This window comes from Ochlerotatus camptorhynchus, unplaced genomic scaffold (assembly GCF_037179485.1).
Source record: "Ochlerotatus camptorhynchus isolate MF236.1 unplaced genomic scaffold, CSIRO-AGI_Acam_v1.1 ptg000305l, whole genome shotgun sequence".
Lineage (NCBI taxonomy): Eukaryota > Metazoa > Arthropoda > Insecta > Diptera > Culicidae > Ochlerotatus > Ochlerotatus camptorhynchus.
This window is the reverse complement of record NW_027040793.1, coordinates 782892-800573: the sequence shown is the minus strand read 5'-3', so window position 1 is coordinate 800573 and position 17682 is coordinate 782892. Positions and strand designations below refer to the sequence as shown.

Below are 17682 nucleotides of genomic sequence, written 5' to 3'. Positions count from 1 at the left end.
GTCATCTTGAAAACTGTCGCTTTAATGGCCCTTCGCTCATTTTCAACTTCTATTCAATTTTCATACTGCCGTACTCTAACGGAACTATCCACCTACATTCTTCTAAAGATCATTCTCTAGCTAATAAATCATCACACTAAAGCTTCATGTTAGCATTTCCAACCAACTCTGAAAATCGTTAACTTCGCGTATGAAGTAACATAAAAAACACTTTGAATGTAATAAGGTGATTTTTGTAAATGTAATCGTACTTATTTAAAATAGTTCTAGTGTATCTAATGTATAGACTACGAATATGCATTCACCTCAGTACCCTTAAAGACCCAAATTTCGATTCCTGAGAATCAAAATCAGCGGGGGGCTCCCTTAGCCCTATCGGTAAAGGCACAGCTGTAAAGCAAGCCATGCAGGGGTGGCTGGGTTCGATCTCCAGTCGGTCTACGTTTTTTTGGTTGATAAATTCTTCTCTGGGCATAGAGTATGATTTTCCTTGCCACACAATATATACTAATGGAAAAATTGTACAGGCTTAGATAGCTCTTAATTAACAACTGTGGAAGTACTCAAAGAACATTTGAGAGTTAACTCTTTTGTAAAAATGTTACTGAAACCAATCACATCATACCTCTTCGATAGCTTTTTTTCATTGTAGGGTAAGTGTGCCATTTTACGGCCAATGCGTTCCTTTAAATGGCCCGAGCTTAAATTTATTTTTGTATCATTCTCTATCAAATTTATTTCAATGCAACCTTACAACATAGATTTTGCCAGACATCTACGCAAATAAAAGCATACAAATTAATTTCAAATTCGAGTAAGACCCTAGAACTAAAACGGGAGCATTTGTGCCATAAATGGCTTACTTACCCTAGCAAGAAATAATTTTCTGAAGAATTTTTTAGAACATGACGGCTGTTTTGCTTACTTGGATCGGTACTATGAAGAGAACATTAATAGTTCAGGTTTTATTTTTTCATCAGCCTTCAATTTATTGTTATTTCTTAAATCTTCAGTTCAATCATTGATTGCATATTGATGAAAATTAATTACTTAGGGGATAAAGCAAATTTTTAATCGTTTTTCATTTTTGGCCACCAAGCAATATCCCTAGAAACAGAAATCATCCTTCCGGCAACAAGTCCCATTTGCATCCATATTTCCATTTTCCATCCTGTGTTACTAGATCGTCCAGAAACACACGTGAGCAAGTTCCCGTGACCATTCATTTCGACTTCATCTAGCTCACATGAGATCATCTAGATAGAAACTTCCGTTCACATCTCGTCGGTTATGAAAAAAAAAACCAAGTAAAATATTCTGCACAAACAATCACGCTCAGTTCAGAAATAGGACCATAAAAAAATGGAAATAACATTGTGGTGCATCCTACCTGCTTCGGTATTCACCTCGTGACCCAGGTGGCGTATCGCGTACAAAAGCAGCAGCCCGTAGGACAGTTGAAATCCCGTGGTGAGAACATGCGCCAGGAATGCAACTCCGCAAACAATCCAACCCCAACCGCCGTCCGGGTAGAAATGCTGTGGGTGCCACGAATCGTGCGGAAACGGACGAGGATCGTGCGATAGCGACGGAAAACAACGTGAGAAATGGACGGGAAAACAGTTTAGTGGAAATTTTGCACTATAGACAAGCACTCTCTCAATTCATGACAGGTAGATGGTGGCGGTCGCTTTGGGGGAGCGAATCTATTACCGTCATTATGACACCAGTATTTAATCAGCATACGCTTCCCGGTCGGTTCTGATTCACGTGTCACCATTCACGCGTCACGATTGAGAATGCGGCGGCATATCCGAAAAAGGGCACATGTCTGCGTTGGCTTACCTGTCTAATTGCATTGGTGTCAACACCGGCCCTTCGCAACGCCGGCACATTCCGATGGAGGGAATGCAGTTCTCGTTCCAACAGAGCCGGGTAGGCGGAATCTTCCTCCTCCATCAGTCGACTCCGGTCGTAGCCACCTGGAATGAGACACGAGGGGAGATATTTTAATGAGAATTGTTTTCATATTTCGAGAGTATGCTTGTACGCTCGCACCACTCTGCGGACAATGCGGGATGGGTGACACAGGCTGACAATAGGAAATGCGCTTAGCGTGACAAAACATATCCAGCTTGGTCGGATCATCATCATCATCATCATCACCATGATCGTACCTCGCTTCCGCCTCAACCAACAAAAGCGTGAGGCTAATGCGAACGTACGGTTTATTGATTATATACCCGTGGATTATTGTCTTATGAAATGTTTTTGTTTTGCAAACAAGCTAAGCGAGGGATGTTTATCCTTATCATAGGATTTTGAAATTCTTTACACAGGCGAGATGTGACGTAGTGCTTTTATGGGATGGTGGCAATTATACCGATTGTGAGACAAATAAAAAGCTATTTCGGGATGACTTTTAGATTGGATTTTTACTGTTTGACTGAATTGTTATTTTCGATTCTATTCAGCCATCCTAATGTCGATTGGTATGTTTTATACCGTCTAGATAACCACTACATATGTTCAAACATATATATTACAATTATCGATAGCAATAAATACCAAATACAAATATAACCAGCCCATCGATTGCATCCAGCCATTTGGCTAGGAAAATAGCTAACAATCACATCCAATTGAGAAGGAGAGTTCCTAAAGCTGATAGCATCCGTAAATTTTCAACCATTTTCGCAAATCGTTCCCAGCTTTTTACAGCTGATTTATGATTCAAGATGTCACCGTTTTATGGTTCCGGTTGAATCGAGTTTTGTTGATGCTTTCTCCCTTTCGACGTAACAAGTGAACGAGTTTCAGAGTTGACTCTTCCCTCCTGTTGACCTGCTTGACGGTGAGAGTTGACTTTTTTTTTATTTTACGAGTGCAGTATTAGATGGAGTAAGTCGTAAAGCAAGGGACTCTCATCCTTTTGTTCTGGTGAAAATGACTTCCCTCTGCTTTATTGACTACGCTAGAGGATTTCTGTGGAACCCATTGACCCATGACCGTTGCTTTAATTATGTCAAATTGTATTTTTTATTTTGATTTCGTGATCAAAATTATTTTCTGGAAGGTTGATTAATGGAATGATTTTCTTTTAAAGGGTGTAGTGCACACCGAAAATTTTCTGTAACTTTTGAACCGTATGAGTGAACAAACTGAAATTTTTTGTACATTGTTAACATCTGTCAAGTAACGGCGCCGGTGGTGTAGTGGTAAGCGTGATTAACTCTCACCCCAGCAGGCCTGGGTTCAATACCAGTCGGCGCCGCCGGGATGTTCTGAGGCATAATATCTCTGATCACGCCTTCCTTCGGATGGGAAGTAAAGCCGTTGGTCCCCGGTTCATGAGTTGATGGGTCGATAGGTAGGGTCCAGGTGTGGGAGCTGCCTTCCTGGCACGTCGGTAGCATTGGTGCTCAGCACGGAAAACAAGATCGACGGAAAAAACAAACCAAAGGAAAAAAAAAACATCTGTCAAGTTTCATAGTTGTTCATACAGTAGTTCCAGTCATATCGTCAAAATAAGAAATTATCTGTGAAAAAATGTTGATCACTTACAATTAAAATCCAGAGGTGTCCCATCAACGGATCACTAAAAAGCTTGGAATTTGAAATACAACTGTGTCTCGTGTGATAAGAACCTTCAAGAAGCATCTGAGTGGCCCAATGGACAGTAAAATTGCCAGGAAAGTTGTGCAACAGTTCAAGAACCATCCAAACATTTCAATTCGAGATGTCGCTAAAAAGTCCAAGGTCTTAGTCGCTTTCGTGCAGACAACCATGAAGAGTGCTGGGTTACATATTTGCAAGGTGCAAAAAGCCCCACACAAATGGATTTTTGATTAGTTCTTAATGGGAATGACATTGATGAAGACTGCACATTGTAGATGATGATGATGATGGCCCTACCTCTTACCCCTACAAAGGTTTGAGCTGAACGGATTTATCTTTAAGATAATTAAATATGGCAACCAGGTTTGAAAACAAAATCGAACTGGTTACAGTTACAGATATAAATTCCCTCTAGAGTTTACAGTTGCTTCACAGCGATATAAATGTGAAAAAGCTCAGGCGTCAACCTATTAGTTCGTCTTTTTGTCTACCTAAAATATTCATAAATATTACAAGCAATAAAGAGTTAATGAACAATCGACAAAGCATCCAATTACACTAGCAACCCCGCAATTTGATGCTATCATAATTTTCAGCAATGTCAGGAATGCTCACGAACCCCAAGCATTTGCCAGAAAACATACTACTAACTCAAGGTATTTTCCAAATAAGCTTCAAAATTGCATTTTTTGTTTCAATTGTAAATTCAGCAGTCTATATTAAAAATCCATCATCACCATCGTGATGAACAAAAATAGTTTTTGCAGTGCTACATTAATTATTAACAAGTCATTATGACAGCTATCCATATAAAATAATCTGTTAGAGATAACTTCGTCAAGATACATAATTTATCAATTCATAAAAAAAAAAAAATCACTGGATAACTGTTCAAACGACAGTTTTAACGTGTGAAATGCAGTGTCTTTTAAATTCTGTAAGTGTTGCTGAACGTTTTATAGGTCTAGGCATCGAATTGAAAACATTTTTTTCTTTAAAATATAATGAATTTTGTGAAGCACAAATCAAGAAACATGGTATTCTTATTTCAACCGCGTTTCTAGTATTATATCTATGAAAGTCACTTCCTCTTTCAATTTGATCACACAAATATCGAGGCAGGAAACCGTTAACTATTTTAAAAATGAACACCATAGTCAAATATACAATTCTTTGCTTCACCGACAACCACTATATGGTGTCTAGCATCAAAGTTGAGGAAGTGAATGCATAATATATCAATATCAAACGCATTATTTTACTCTGCAAGCGCTGTAATCTCGATATTTGTGTTGCATTGGCCAGCAATAATATGGAAGGGCAAAAGTCTAGATAAGGACAGATGATTGATTGGTATAGCTGTATTTATATGGCAATAGTTAAATCGTTTTTCAGTTGACATTGAATTCCATACTTCTTGGCAATTTTCTTGATGACATTGTCAATGTGAGAGTTGAACTTAAGTTTGTCATCAATAATCACGCCACGATTTTTAATCTCCCGAACGTGATCCAAAGTCTCATCATCAATTACAACAGAGACGTTCTCATTTAATCGATTCCGCGAAATTGCCTTAAATTGAGTTTTACTTGAATTCAATTTCAACTGCTTATACTTCAACCATCTACTTAGAGACCGCAAATCTTCATTGAAGTGTAAAACGGCATCATTTAAATCCTTAGCTGCAGTGAATAACATAGTATCATCTGCAAAAAGATTAATTTCGCAACATCGTAAAACGCGTCGCAAGCCATTACTATACATAATAAATAACAGGGACCCTAATACACTTCCCTGGGGCACTCCAAGGTTATTTCCCACGGGACTGGAAACAGAATCATTAAAAACAGTCCGTTGAGCTCTGTAAAACAAATAGAATTCAAACCATTTATATGCAGTACTCGTAATTCCAAAGCGTGTGATTGATCTTAACCATAAGGGTCTAGAATTTGTTTCAAAAGCGCGTTTAAGATAAAAACACAGCAACAATCGTATTTTTGGAAGTTTTTTTTTTCTATTCCTTTCTGAAATTTCCGTCTAAAAGCTACTTCCTAGAACATCTCTTTAAAGAAATTCTTCTAAAAACTTCTATTTGAATCATCGTTTTGAAAGCTTATTTACGAATCTTATTTTCCAAGTTTCTTCAAAAAAATTCTTTTTGAAAGCTTCTAGTTGGAAGCTCCTTTTAGAAGCTTCTTTCTGTAAGCTCATTGTATAACTTTTTTCTAGAAATCTACTACTTGATGAGGCTAGAAGAAATTTCTAGATAAAAAGTTTATAGAATGAGCTTTTAGAAAGAAGCTTCTAAAAGAAGCTTAAAGGAGCTTAACAAAATGGGAGCAACAAACACAATCATGGAATAACATGTCGTTGCTGCACCTTTATCCAGTCAGTAATTTTTAGCGAGTTTTTGAATTGCGGAACTGTTAGGTAGAATTTAAAAAAATCTGTGAAAAATTCAAAGTTTAGAAAATGTGTTATGAAAATTTATAGACTTACTTATGCTAACCCCGTTTAATGATAAAACACAACATTGTCGATTTTATCGAATCTTTACGAATAACGGTCATTTAAATTTTAGCCGAGTTTTTCAGTAATTCAGAAACCCAGTAAAAAAATTCTGACTCCTGTAAAAAATCCTAATGTGTGGAAATGGCAAACAACATTCTAAAAATGAGCAAAATGTAAGAAATTCATAATTTGCAATTAATAAAATTTGTAATAACTTCAGAACGACTGGACTTTATGTATGCTAATTTTTTAAAAATTATGCTTGAAATCCATTAAGGTTAAACACGAAAAAATCAGGTCACATGAAAAACGCTGCCCAGTTTTTTTTTAGTTTTTTTTTTCAAAATTTCACTGGATGAAACTAAAAGTCCTTACACGCAGGCAAAAGAACGTAAGAGTTTCATAAGAAACACTTTTGAATTTAAGCCATAAGAAACAGCCCGGTGGCAGGCTCGTAGACAACATTGTATACGTTGACAGCGGGCCCAGTACAGCAAAACAAACGATTTGGGGCCCGGACATGCTGCCTACTGTCAAACATAGCTGTTAGTATAGGCCTTGTCACCGGCCTGATAAGAAATGAGTGTGAATTTAATTGATTTGCCTTATGAAAAATAATGTTCACAAAAAATAATAAATCGGAGCAGACTGGGACCGGAAAATCGACGTTGAGGTTAGAGGGCCCGTGTGTATATCACACGCTCGAAACGAAAATCCCGGTCTATCCAACCGGTGAACACTTATGTCTATTTCAGTTACCGTGTGGACATAATTTGTGATGAGCCCCGGTCACTTTCAAAATGTATCATTATTTATGTACGGTCCATAAAAATTCGAAATGACGTTTCACAGTCATCTAGTGATGGCTGATTTTCATTCAAATTATCGATTAATCGATTAACGAACCGAAAAGTAAAATATTTGTAATCGGTTATATCATGCCGGTATAAGCATTAACTTATCAAGATGATCATCACCGATGGTTTCAAACATGTGCTGCACTCTCATTGGTGGAAAAATGGCAGCACAGCGAACAAAAAAATCGATTAGTTGTTAATCGAGTAATTAAAAAATGGGACACCTTTGATTTTGGTGTGTTTGTTTTGATAAAAATGAGCACAAAATTTCATCTCTACCGAGGTGACAGAAAAACCACCGCTGGTCACGTCTTCTTTCGGAAGGGAAGTTAAACCGTTGGTCCCGGCCCATGTGTGTTGATGAATGGGTGCGATATTCTACGCAGGTGTGGAAGCTGCCTTCCTGCACATTCGATTGCCGTCAAAGGATGGCAATCGGTGTCCGTCGGTGATTGGCACTAGATTGAGGAACAGAAACCGACGTTAAATAAAGGAAAGAAGAAGAAGAAGAAACACGAAATTACCTTGAATACGGGGGTTATTCATTGGATGAAAGGGACCGTGAAAAAGAACACTAAAATAGAAAGTGTTTCTTCCGACAGTTTCATCTTAGTATTCATCTTTGGTCTATCCGCTCCTCGCAGTTTTCGATCAATTCTCTGGGCAGGAATTTTATACCTCGGTTGACCGTAGGAGAGCCCCAAAAGAATGTAAAATCAAAAAGAAGTCGAAATTCCCCAAAAAGTTCCATGTCTGACAAGCAATCTGCAGTTGTGAAAAGCGAATCTTTCGTTACTTCTGGGACCATGAAGCAGAAAATTTACCAGGAAGAGTGCCTACGTAAGAGACTACTGTCTTATTTGGAGCAGCATGAGGTGGATTGCCTATTCTGGCCGGACTTTGCAAACTGCCAATACTCAAATTCCACCAAACAGTGGTACAGCGAAAATTGCGCCAAATGGTTCTCAAGGAGATTAATCCGGCCAATATTCCGGAACTAAGGCCAATTGGTTAATACTGGTCAATTGTGAAGCACATACTGAAGAAAAAGGTGGAACTGCAGTTGGCCTGACGGATTTCAAGTGGAAATGGAATTTGGCAGACAAATAAATGGGAACAGGGATCGTGCAAAAGATGATTGCCCGTTTAAAGTTCAATCAATGACCTATGGTAAAAGGGAAGTTTGAAAAAATGGCCTTTCAATACAGCCATTTCAAAGCATAAAGATTTAGTGGTTCTTTAACTGAATAAAATTCCATCAATATGTATATTTTTTTAACAACAATAATATGAAATCACATAATCGTGTAAATTGCTGCGTTCATATTATTGATATAAAAAATGTGATACAGGTCCAATAAGGAATGCATGACAGTAGCTTCCGTTGTGGACAAACGTGCCAGATACCTGAAAGTAAAGATATTTACCTTTTAGACTCTACTCTAATATCTAATGATTCCTTATGTGCATGTCTGAGACATGGTCTTTCTTTAAAAACATGATTTTATGAGTTACATCCTAATACTTTTTGTGTACGTTTGCAATGGTTGGTATTTCCCAATTTTAGTTTTTAACCCGCGTACTTTTTAAACGTTTTATTGTACAGCAAACTCTCCATATCATAATAATGAATATAGGAAGAGGTCGTCATTCAGTTTGATAAATCATAAAGCTTCCAGTATGATCTATGAAACTTCATGACTGCTCATGGCGAGTTTTTGTTATCCCCGTTGGAAAGTCAAATTTATTTTATCTAAAATTTTAATTGACATTTGGAGAATAATTTGACTTTTTTTTCCTTGATTTGTTTTCCGTCGATCTTGTTTTCGTGCTGAGTACCAATGATACCGACGCCAGGGAGGCAGCTCCCACACCTGGACCCTACCATATCCATTCATCAGCTCATGGAACGGGGTCCAACGGTTTTAATTCCCTAGGCGTGATCAGAGATGTTATGTTTCAGAACATCCCGGCGGCGCCGATTGGGATTGAACCCAGTCCTGCTGGGGTGATTCTTTGAAGTTGTAAAATATATGGAAATGAACGAAAAATCTTTAAACTGGAATTCCCTCAAACTACCAGATCGTTATCGTTATCGAAATTTTCCACAAATTCTTGGAACTAACCTGATTTTTTAGAAACTTGCCTTACGTTGCCTTATTGATCTTCCAGAAATTCTGGAATTTCCAAAAAGGCGTGATCAGAGATTTTATGCGGCGCCGACTGGGATTGAACCCAGGCCTGCTGGGGTGAGAGGTAATCACGCTTACAAGTACACCACCGGTGCCTCTAATAATTTGACATGTCAACAGTGCCTCTTAGAAATTATCAACATAGTACGATATTGATATAGGAAATATTTGGAACTTTATATAGCGTTGTTAATTATTGAAAACTTAAAATTTCCCTTTCAATCGAACTCAGAAAAAAAAACAATATAGCTATCGACGTACAATAAAGGTTAACAAACGGTTAAAGCAGGGCGAGTGATCCAAGATTGTGTTTTTTTTACAATCCATCGAAAAGATGCTCTAAAACGTGATGCATCTTGCCTCAGATAACGAGCGTTGAAAGTTATGGTTTGTCCCCTGCTAGGGTCATAGGTCTTCATACTTCCGACGATCGACACTCTATAAGGAATCGGTTATGATAGTTCATTTTAAATAACATCTGAAAGGTGGTATGGTCAACTTATCCGAATGCACACATTCGCTTTCCCACAGTTATAAGACGTGCCTGATAAGCATCTCATAGTACGCCGATAATCTCCCCGACGACGATGCACTATGGATCAATTTCATACAATTGGTCATGGTCAAAAATTCAAAAAATAGTTTAACTATGCTGTAAATGTCATCTAAGGGTAATTTTGGGGTGCTGAATCTAATGGTAACATCAAAAACACCCTAACCTAAAGTTATAGTTGTCTTTGGCGCTTCCAAAGCACATTGGTTTTATGCTTAAATGCTTGCATTATTTGTAATATTTAAACAAATATTTATTAATGTTTTGAAAGGAACAATAGGTAAAAGTGAAGTATTTTATGTATTAGTATTACAATAAATTGGATCTCTACGTAGAGTGATTCCTTTGAATTCACTTTTGAATTTTAAAGCAACTAGGTTTTTATCTTGATTACATACATTTTAACTATTTGTGTTTAGGGTCTATTATAGCAGTTAACTAAAATATTACAATTCCCTTTTATGTTTTTATCAACATTTATTTTAATTCAATCTTTTTAAACCACATTTACGGGAATGGTGCTTTATAAGTCGGCATATATCCTCATTCATGTGTGTCTACGCTTCTTCTCACATCACATCCGACCGATTGAAAGCATGGCGTTATCGATTATTTCGTGCTCATCCATCAGAACTTTATGCACCGTTGTCAAAGTTTACAAAATACCGTAACTATCATTTAAAAACCCATATTCAGTATTCACCCAGTTTGAGACCTACACGGAATACGACACAAAACGCTACTACAATCATCGGAATCTAGGCAAAATACTACGATAAATTAAATAGCAATAGCCACCGACTTAGCAACAACCTCATAAGTGCTACGGAGTTGGAGGGTTGTTTAGGGTATTCGGTTAGGATTCACCTCAAGTTGGCGATGGAGCCAAAAGTATGTATTGTTTATTTGTTGTTTATTTAATCTCTCAATAGCCGGCTATCGAAAGAACATTTTTTTTTCTTTATTAAAGAGACTTTCAGCCTTGGGCTGGTTCGTCTCTGAGAACATATTCATTTTGTTAAGTGATCATGAATTTAAGAGTCTTGGGATTAAACCCATGATTTTCTGCTCAGTAAGCAAAAACGATCCCTCCAGGGTCATCGAGCATCTCATAATCCACAGCACTTCGCGTCAATGTACGAATATATGGATTAACTATGTATTATGTACGATAATTACATTACAATTACGATTATTTACGATAACATGAAAGGAATAAAATATAAACTACAAACAAATGATACACTTTTTCTGCCTATCTTTCTATTAGGCCTGTGGACATGCGTAAGCTTCGAAACTTCTTACCAAACTGAAAAAAATTTCAGATCACAAAAAAAAAACTTGATCAAACTTTCAAAGGTAATTACAAGTAAAATAAATATTGATTATTTTACGCTAAAACGAGCAAGTAACATTAAATCTCTTTTATCATATGCTAATTCTAATTGACTGTAACAAAAATAATATGCTTAAATAAAATAAAATAAAATATTAATAAAATTATATGCAAAATTTACTAGAAGATCATTACTTTATTGGTGAGTCTGCATGAAGCAGCTGATTTCATCAAGGAAGTTCTATTAACAACCAAGAATTAATTGTTTGAGGCATACTGAAGCATTGAGAAGGTGATATGTGGAAATTATCATCGGTGCAAATATGAAGAAATTAAACATAACCCATTGCTTCAGTACCGTCAACCTCCTTGTCCATGTCCATGGAAAAGGAATGTTTCCTAGTAAAAACATCTTTATGAGTGCAGATGATTAAAATTTAAAACCAACTGAAGTGAAGAAACTATTTGCATTATGAATTTTAGAAAATTTCATAGACCTTGGCAACTGCCGAAAGTTCTAGAAGCTTTATTTTGAGTTCCATTCATCTTAAAATTGGGAACACGCATATTCAAACATAGGAACACATTGATGGAAAAATATAAAAGCTATTAAAATCTAATGTAGATTTAAGGGTTTTGGGTCCCACTGTTCGATGGAATGAGTTTCCTTTTCACACACCTCACATTCGCTTTGAATCGTCACATCGAAGGCATTCTTTCATTCATCCACAGCAGAGAATATTGCCTTTGCCCCTTTGAGTTGCTGGAGCCTTCATGGAACAAACGCTTCGAGCGTACCACAACTAAAGGAGCATTCACCCTACCAACTGATTCGAAAATAATGTAGAAACCAAAAGAGCGCCAAGCATTATGAAAATGTCACATTCAGCTTCAACACCACCGCCAGCGTGTCTGAGTGTTCATTTTTCCGCAATAACTCATCAAGCATACCAATCTAAAAACTATAGCCCCCGTATCCTATCTTCTATCTGATGTATGCATACCATGCATCGCTGCACTCGATCGGCGTCGAGTGACATCACACTGATAAAACAGATAGGTGTAGTAGATACTCACCGGGATATGTCCCATTTTGTGCATGATGTCCTGTCGTAGTCGTCCCAGCCGTGTGCAAATGGGCAGTGCTAGTGGCTATATGATTGCCGCCACCACCGCCGCTGCTCTCCCGAAGGCTGCTATTGTGAGTGTTCCCTCTGGTGAGGGTATTGCTAGCGCTTCCTGATAGATGCTGGTGGGATCGGCTCAGTGTCGAATTGGCCGAAGCCATCGATGCCGTGAATCGACACCGTTGGCAACCATTCCGAACTGGGGGTGGTCTGGGCGCAGGAGCCGGTGGGGGTGAGGCGGACAGGGCCGGTGAGTCGAGATCGTTGGAGGTGTTGATTCCGAGCATTGCTTCGTCGACTTGTGATTCTTGGTTCTGTTGCTCACGGACCGGTGGAGTGATTGAGGTGGCTTTGGTGGCAGTCTGAGGTGGTTGGAGCTGGAATTGGATCGGGGGCTGAATGGGAGCCTGCAGGTATGGGTAAGTGGGTAAATAGTGGTGGTTTGAGGGACGTGATCGCCTGGGTAGGGTCGATGGGGCCGAGTTGAGGGTTTGTGACGTCGAGTAGAAGTATCCTAAGGCACTCGACGACAAACAGGTGCAGGTGAGATTGATGTTGTTATTGCAATAATAGCAATTGTTTTTACGGGTCTGACGGCTTTGACTATACTGTCATGGAAGGGTCATAGATTGGTGCAGGAAGGGCTGCTGCTGCTGCTGCTGCTGTTGTGGGATTTGTTGTGGGTAGGAGTTTTGGGAAAGTGTAGGGTAGCTTCTGTACATACACTGATGGTTCGGATTGCTTAGATTTGACTGGCCGAACATTTTCGCCTACGAAGGACACGAATGTTCGATGACGATGGAAAGACGAACTTTTGGTCTGTTCTTGTTTGCTAGAGTGAAATTTCTATGTCACGGTTGGGGGCAATAACTTTGACAGCACCCGAGAGGACGTAGTTAGTTTGTTTGAATGGAATTTCTCTGGTAGATTTTCATTCCCTTGAGCGGTGGGGTTTCATTGACTATTTGCTTTTCGTTTTGTTTCACAAAGTTGTATCACAGTATTATTCGCTCTCGGCGAGTAACGCTAAATTCGCGACTTCGACACAATTCCGCCCTTCTCTCGCACCTACTTTGTTACACACTCACACGTTCGCCCTCGCGTTTCCCCGAAAAAGCATTCCAAAGTGTCCGGAATTCGTATTAACGGCTGATTTATTGGACGTCACCCATTTAATTTGAATATCTTTCTCACTAGCTCTGTGGGACAAGGATTGTCCTCCTCTCAACTGGGGGGCGTTCGTAGTACCCGCCTGCACGACCGTCGACGAACAAGACGACGACGACAATCAACAAGATCACTCCACGTCGCGTTGGCATCAGCTCGTAAAGTCACGTATTTATGAATTTCTTCGTCCGTTCGCCGCAGCAACATCCTCACCGGCGGCAGTCGGAGCGTGTGGATGGAGGGATGCTAGCAGCAAGTGGAAATTTTGCACTTGGGCCGTGATGGGTTTACACTTTGCTTACTAACAATACAGATGCACTGTGGTTGGATTGCCAGACCATACCGCGACTGCCGTCAAGTTCGATCGTTGATTTTTGTCTGCAATGGAAGAAAGAGACGGAGAAGTTTCGGTCAATCGATGAGAGAATATCGCCCGATGCCGGGAAATAAAGATATTTATGGGTGGATAAATTTTGGGTAATGCGACAGCTACAACGAGAGAACATGAGATTTTAATAATTTAATAAAAAGAAAAACGATTATGGGCGGTGATGTTGTTGTGGTATCTGGCATGTCCATTCCCGCAGGGAGAACGGATCTCGGCAGAAATGGAAGAAATATTGATCGGCCTGGTAATGAGGCATTTAGTACGTACACGGTCGATGAGATCGACTTAAAACTAAGCGGTTTTTGCTCAAAATCGCAAAAATGTAAATCTTTCATTGAGCTCTTCAAGCAGCATCCTCCAATATGAAAAAATCTACGAAAATTTTACTCAGGTCAGGAGTATACTAATAGACTGAAAGAAACTGCTTTTGGTTTTCCTCATAATCGAAACATTTTTTCTCGGAAAATTCAGGAAAAATTTACTCAGTCTATGAGTGACCTTCGTTTTTTTGTGATTTTGGGTGAAAAACCACTCAATTTTGAGTCGATTTCACCGGCCGTGTAGCTTGTTCGGCAAAACACAGAAGTAATTGTGCTCACCCATTGGAAAGGCAGATAAAGATAATGTACGATTGCTCAGTGCTGTCAGGGTTATCTGTGTAAGAATATCTCAATTAGGGGAAACAAATTTTGTTACGGAGAAGGCTTGCTGAGGAACAGTTCCAGAGTGCCATTTGGCTTTTTGTGGCTATGGATAGTACATTTTCACTTACACTAATGGCTGTTATTGGAATCTTGAAACGTTGAAATTCATGTGACCCTGGATGTTTGATTATTGTGGGGTTATGATGATGAGCGGTTCCATACTAATTCGCTAATCCATTTATTCATGTATTTTTTATTTGGATGAAAATTTGCAGAAACGTTCTTTTTGCCCAAAAATGCCATTTTCAATCTTCAAATCGCAATTTTGAATCATGCCTTATTATTTATAACATTTTTATAGAAATTATTAAGCTTAAGAAAACTGATACTCGACAATGGTTTGTTCGATCGGCTTGGTGCCTTGAGCAATGTGGTAGGTAATGGCTTAGACTATTTAAAAAAATAAATAAATATATATACTTTAAAAAAATTGCACCATATAAAAATAAAAGCTTGAACAATATTTTCCTTAAAGCAGATTTTTTAGTTTTTTTTTTTAGTTTTTGATATGTTTAGAGGATAACAAATGCAAGCTATTGCACTTTACGCCATAATGGAAAAAATTGAGCAAAAAAGTTATGATTTTTTGTAAAACTGAAGTTTGTGGGGAAATATCCAAAACATAGTCCAATTTTTCTTTAGACTTGATGTAATGAAATAAAAAAGCACTTGAATAAAATATTTCTTAGTAGCACGAATTGTAGAAGTTTTAATGTTAATTTGCTTGAAATGTTCATAATATTTGGCACCAACAATATTATGCGTTATGCTTCTGTACTCCAGACCACAAGTGACCATTGAATCATACTATTTTGTAGTATGACTCAATTAAATCGATGGCCTAGGTTTGCTTCATGAAGGATTACATTCAGTTTGGATGGTCTGGGTAAAACCTAATGCATTGAGTTCTTGATCCATGTCCATTAGAGTGATGCAAAATTTGAAATTTTCGCTCCACAATACTTAAACGATTCCAAATCGGATCCTGACTAACCTCTCAAAATTTGACCCCATTTGGTGAGAAACTGAGATGGCACAAACCATTTGAAGTTTGTATGGGAATTACTATGGTAAAACCAAGATTTTTGTTCATGTCTATCTAATAATTCACAATATCGGTCTGCTTCAAAAACTTTCAATTGTACTTGTAGAAAATTTTCCCAGCTACAACTTTGCCGAAGACCACTTTTTGATTAAATGCAAGGATCGAAAGTTATCAATGGTTCAATGCGCTGATGTCTTATGATCATGCTCAATCAACGGCTCAGCAGGCAACATTGTTGTTTCTGGGGCGTTGAATAGGACACAAAAATCATGGCTACTATGTCACACTGCAAAATACAGTGTTGCCTACAGAGCAGCTGCTTGATCATGTCATAAGTTTACCAATCTCTTAAATAATTAATAACTTTCTCCTGTCTCGTTTTACATAGAAACGATCCTCAGCAAAGTTGTAGCTGAGAAAATTTTCTATAAGAATGGGTATCGAACTGTTTCGCAGCTCAATATGGAAAAAGACTAGAAGGCAATGAACAAAAAGTTGAGATTTCCCATAGTAATTTACATGTAAATTTCAAATGGCTTGTGCGAAGTCTGTTTCTAACCAAATGAGTTGTAACTTTGGGAGGCTAATCAGGATCCGATTTGAAACCATTTAAGCACTGTGGAGCGAAAAAGTCAAATTTTGCATCAGTCTAATGTCCATATCACTACCATGACAAAACTAGTTAAATAGTGCACCTAAAAGCAAGCTTTTTTAGGTGGCAGGTGTCATGTTTTAGAATGGTCAAATGCCTGATGTAAGCTAAATGATTGCCAGACCTTCTATCACCTGTAGATAAAATTGAATTATGCTTGAAACATACCACATATTGTCCACAATACATGGTGATTGGCACCACTAGTCTTAATTGAAACATTCAATCAAGGACGTGCTAAACGGGAGCAACACGGAAACAGCAGTCAGGTACGCTTTGGACGTGTATCATGCTTGCAGACCAGCTTGAATGTATGAGTTTTAACCAGAAGAACATTTGTGATGTATCGGTGCCTAAAGCGTGCACTTCTCGCTGTGCACTTGGATATCTGGTTGTAGGCAAACAGAGTAACAGAGAAAGGAAGTGCAAAAGCTTGAGCAAAATATTCATTTCTCCCGCCTTCCCGCGTAGGAAAAGAAAATATTACTCGCTCTCACTCTCTCACTCTTGCTTGCAAATCTCTCAATTGCCGATGGTTGCTGGTTGCATCTGTCCAAATTTAAGAGCTTTCTATGGTTTATTCAGATAGTGTTATTCTGGTGAATTAAGTGTTGGTTAGTTGAAGTTTGCTACGCAGGGGAGATTTCGACTCTGTCTTGCATAAAAAAATGTTTTCGGGAGTGTTTGTAGGATATTCTTTATTTCACTTCAATCGAAAGAGTTAGCCTTTTGATAGAAACAAGAATAAATTCCTCTTTCCTGAAAGTATTCCTGGATTGCGTGGGTGTACTTCGGATCACACGAAAGGGCAATGGAAGATTTATTTACAAAAGATGATAGGCCCTGTTACGTCATGTAGTGATTAACATATAAATTGAGAATATATCCCTCGAGTTCATGGAGCATTGGAAAATAGAACAAAACTAATATGTGACTAATATTATGGTCTTTAATAGTTGACGAACTTCTCCAAATCTTAGCAGCAAAGGGCTTCGAGATAATTGGCTTTGCTGATGACATAGTCATAATAGTACGAGGAAAATAAGATAATGTCATTCAAAATAGAATGCATTTGCATTTGCAATTATGTTTCGTCATGGTGCACTAAAGAAGGGTTGAATATAAATCCTTCTAAGACCACTATTGTACCGTTCACACGGAAAAGGAAATTTTCTATTAGGGTAATTGATTCTGGTTGGACCTATCCAAAAACTGATGATGGTTGGACCTATTTTTTCAATCGCTAGTTTAGTCAATCTTCGCTAATTTTTTATTTTCAAAGATCACTTTACTATCATAAAAAACTCTTTTTCTTCAATTTGCATGGGTGTTTTATTGAAAAAACTTCAAAACAATTGAGTTTCAATGTGTTTTCACAACAGTTCACTTTCCACGCATTAGCTCGTCATCATGCCTTACCTTCAAACATACAAAAAAGGAATATTTTTTACATTTATTTTTATTTTCATGCAGTAAAATACTGCTTTAAGGTGTAAACACGCTCATTTATCTATTGGTTTGTTTGTTTGTTT

General features: G+C 38.1%; 1 protein-coding gene across 1 annotated transcript in view; it reads right to left on the bottom strand.

Moving 5' to 3' along the window:
* LOC135707227 (monocarboxylate transporter 2-like) overlaps positions 1–17682 on the bottom strand; it is a 130706-nt gene that overhangs the window by 73988 nt on the left and 39036 nt on the right. The window contains exons 2-4 of the mRNA XM_065228992.1: positions 12145–13739; positions 1846–1982; positions 1391–1538 (exon numbers count right to left, since the gene is read on the bottom strand). Of these exons, the coding sequence (XP_065085064.1) occupies positions 1391–1538; positions 1846–1982; positions 12145–12481 (622 nt within the window). The 5' untranslated portion in view covers positions 12482–13739. The remainder of the gene's footprint in view (positions 1–1390; positions 1539–1845; positions 1983–12144; positions 13740–17682) is intronic.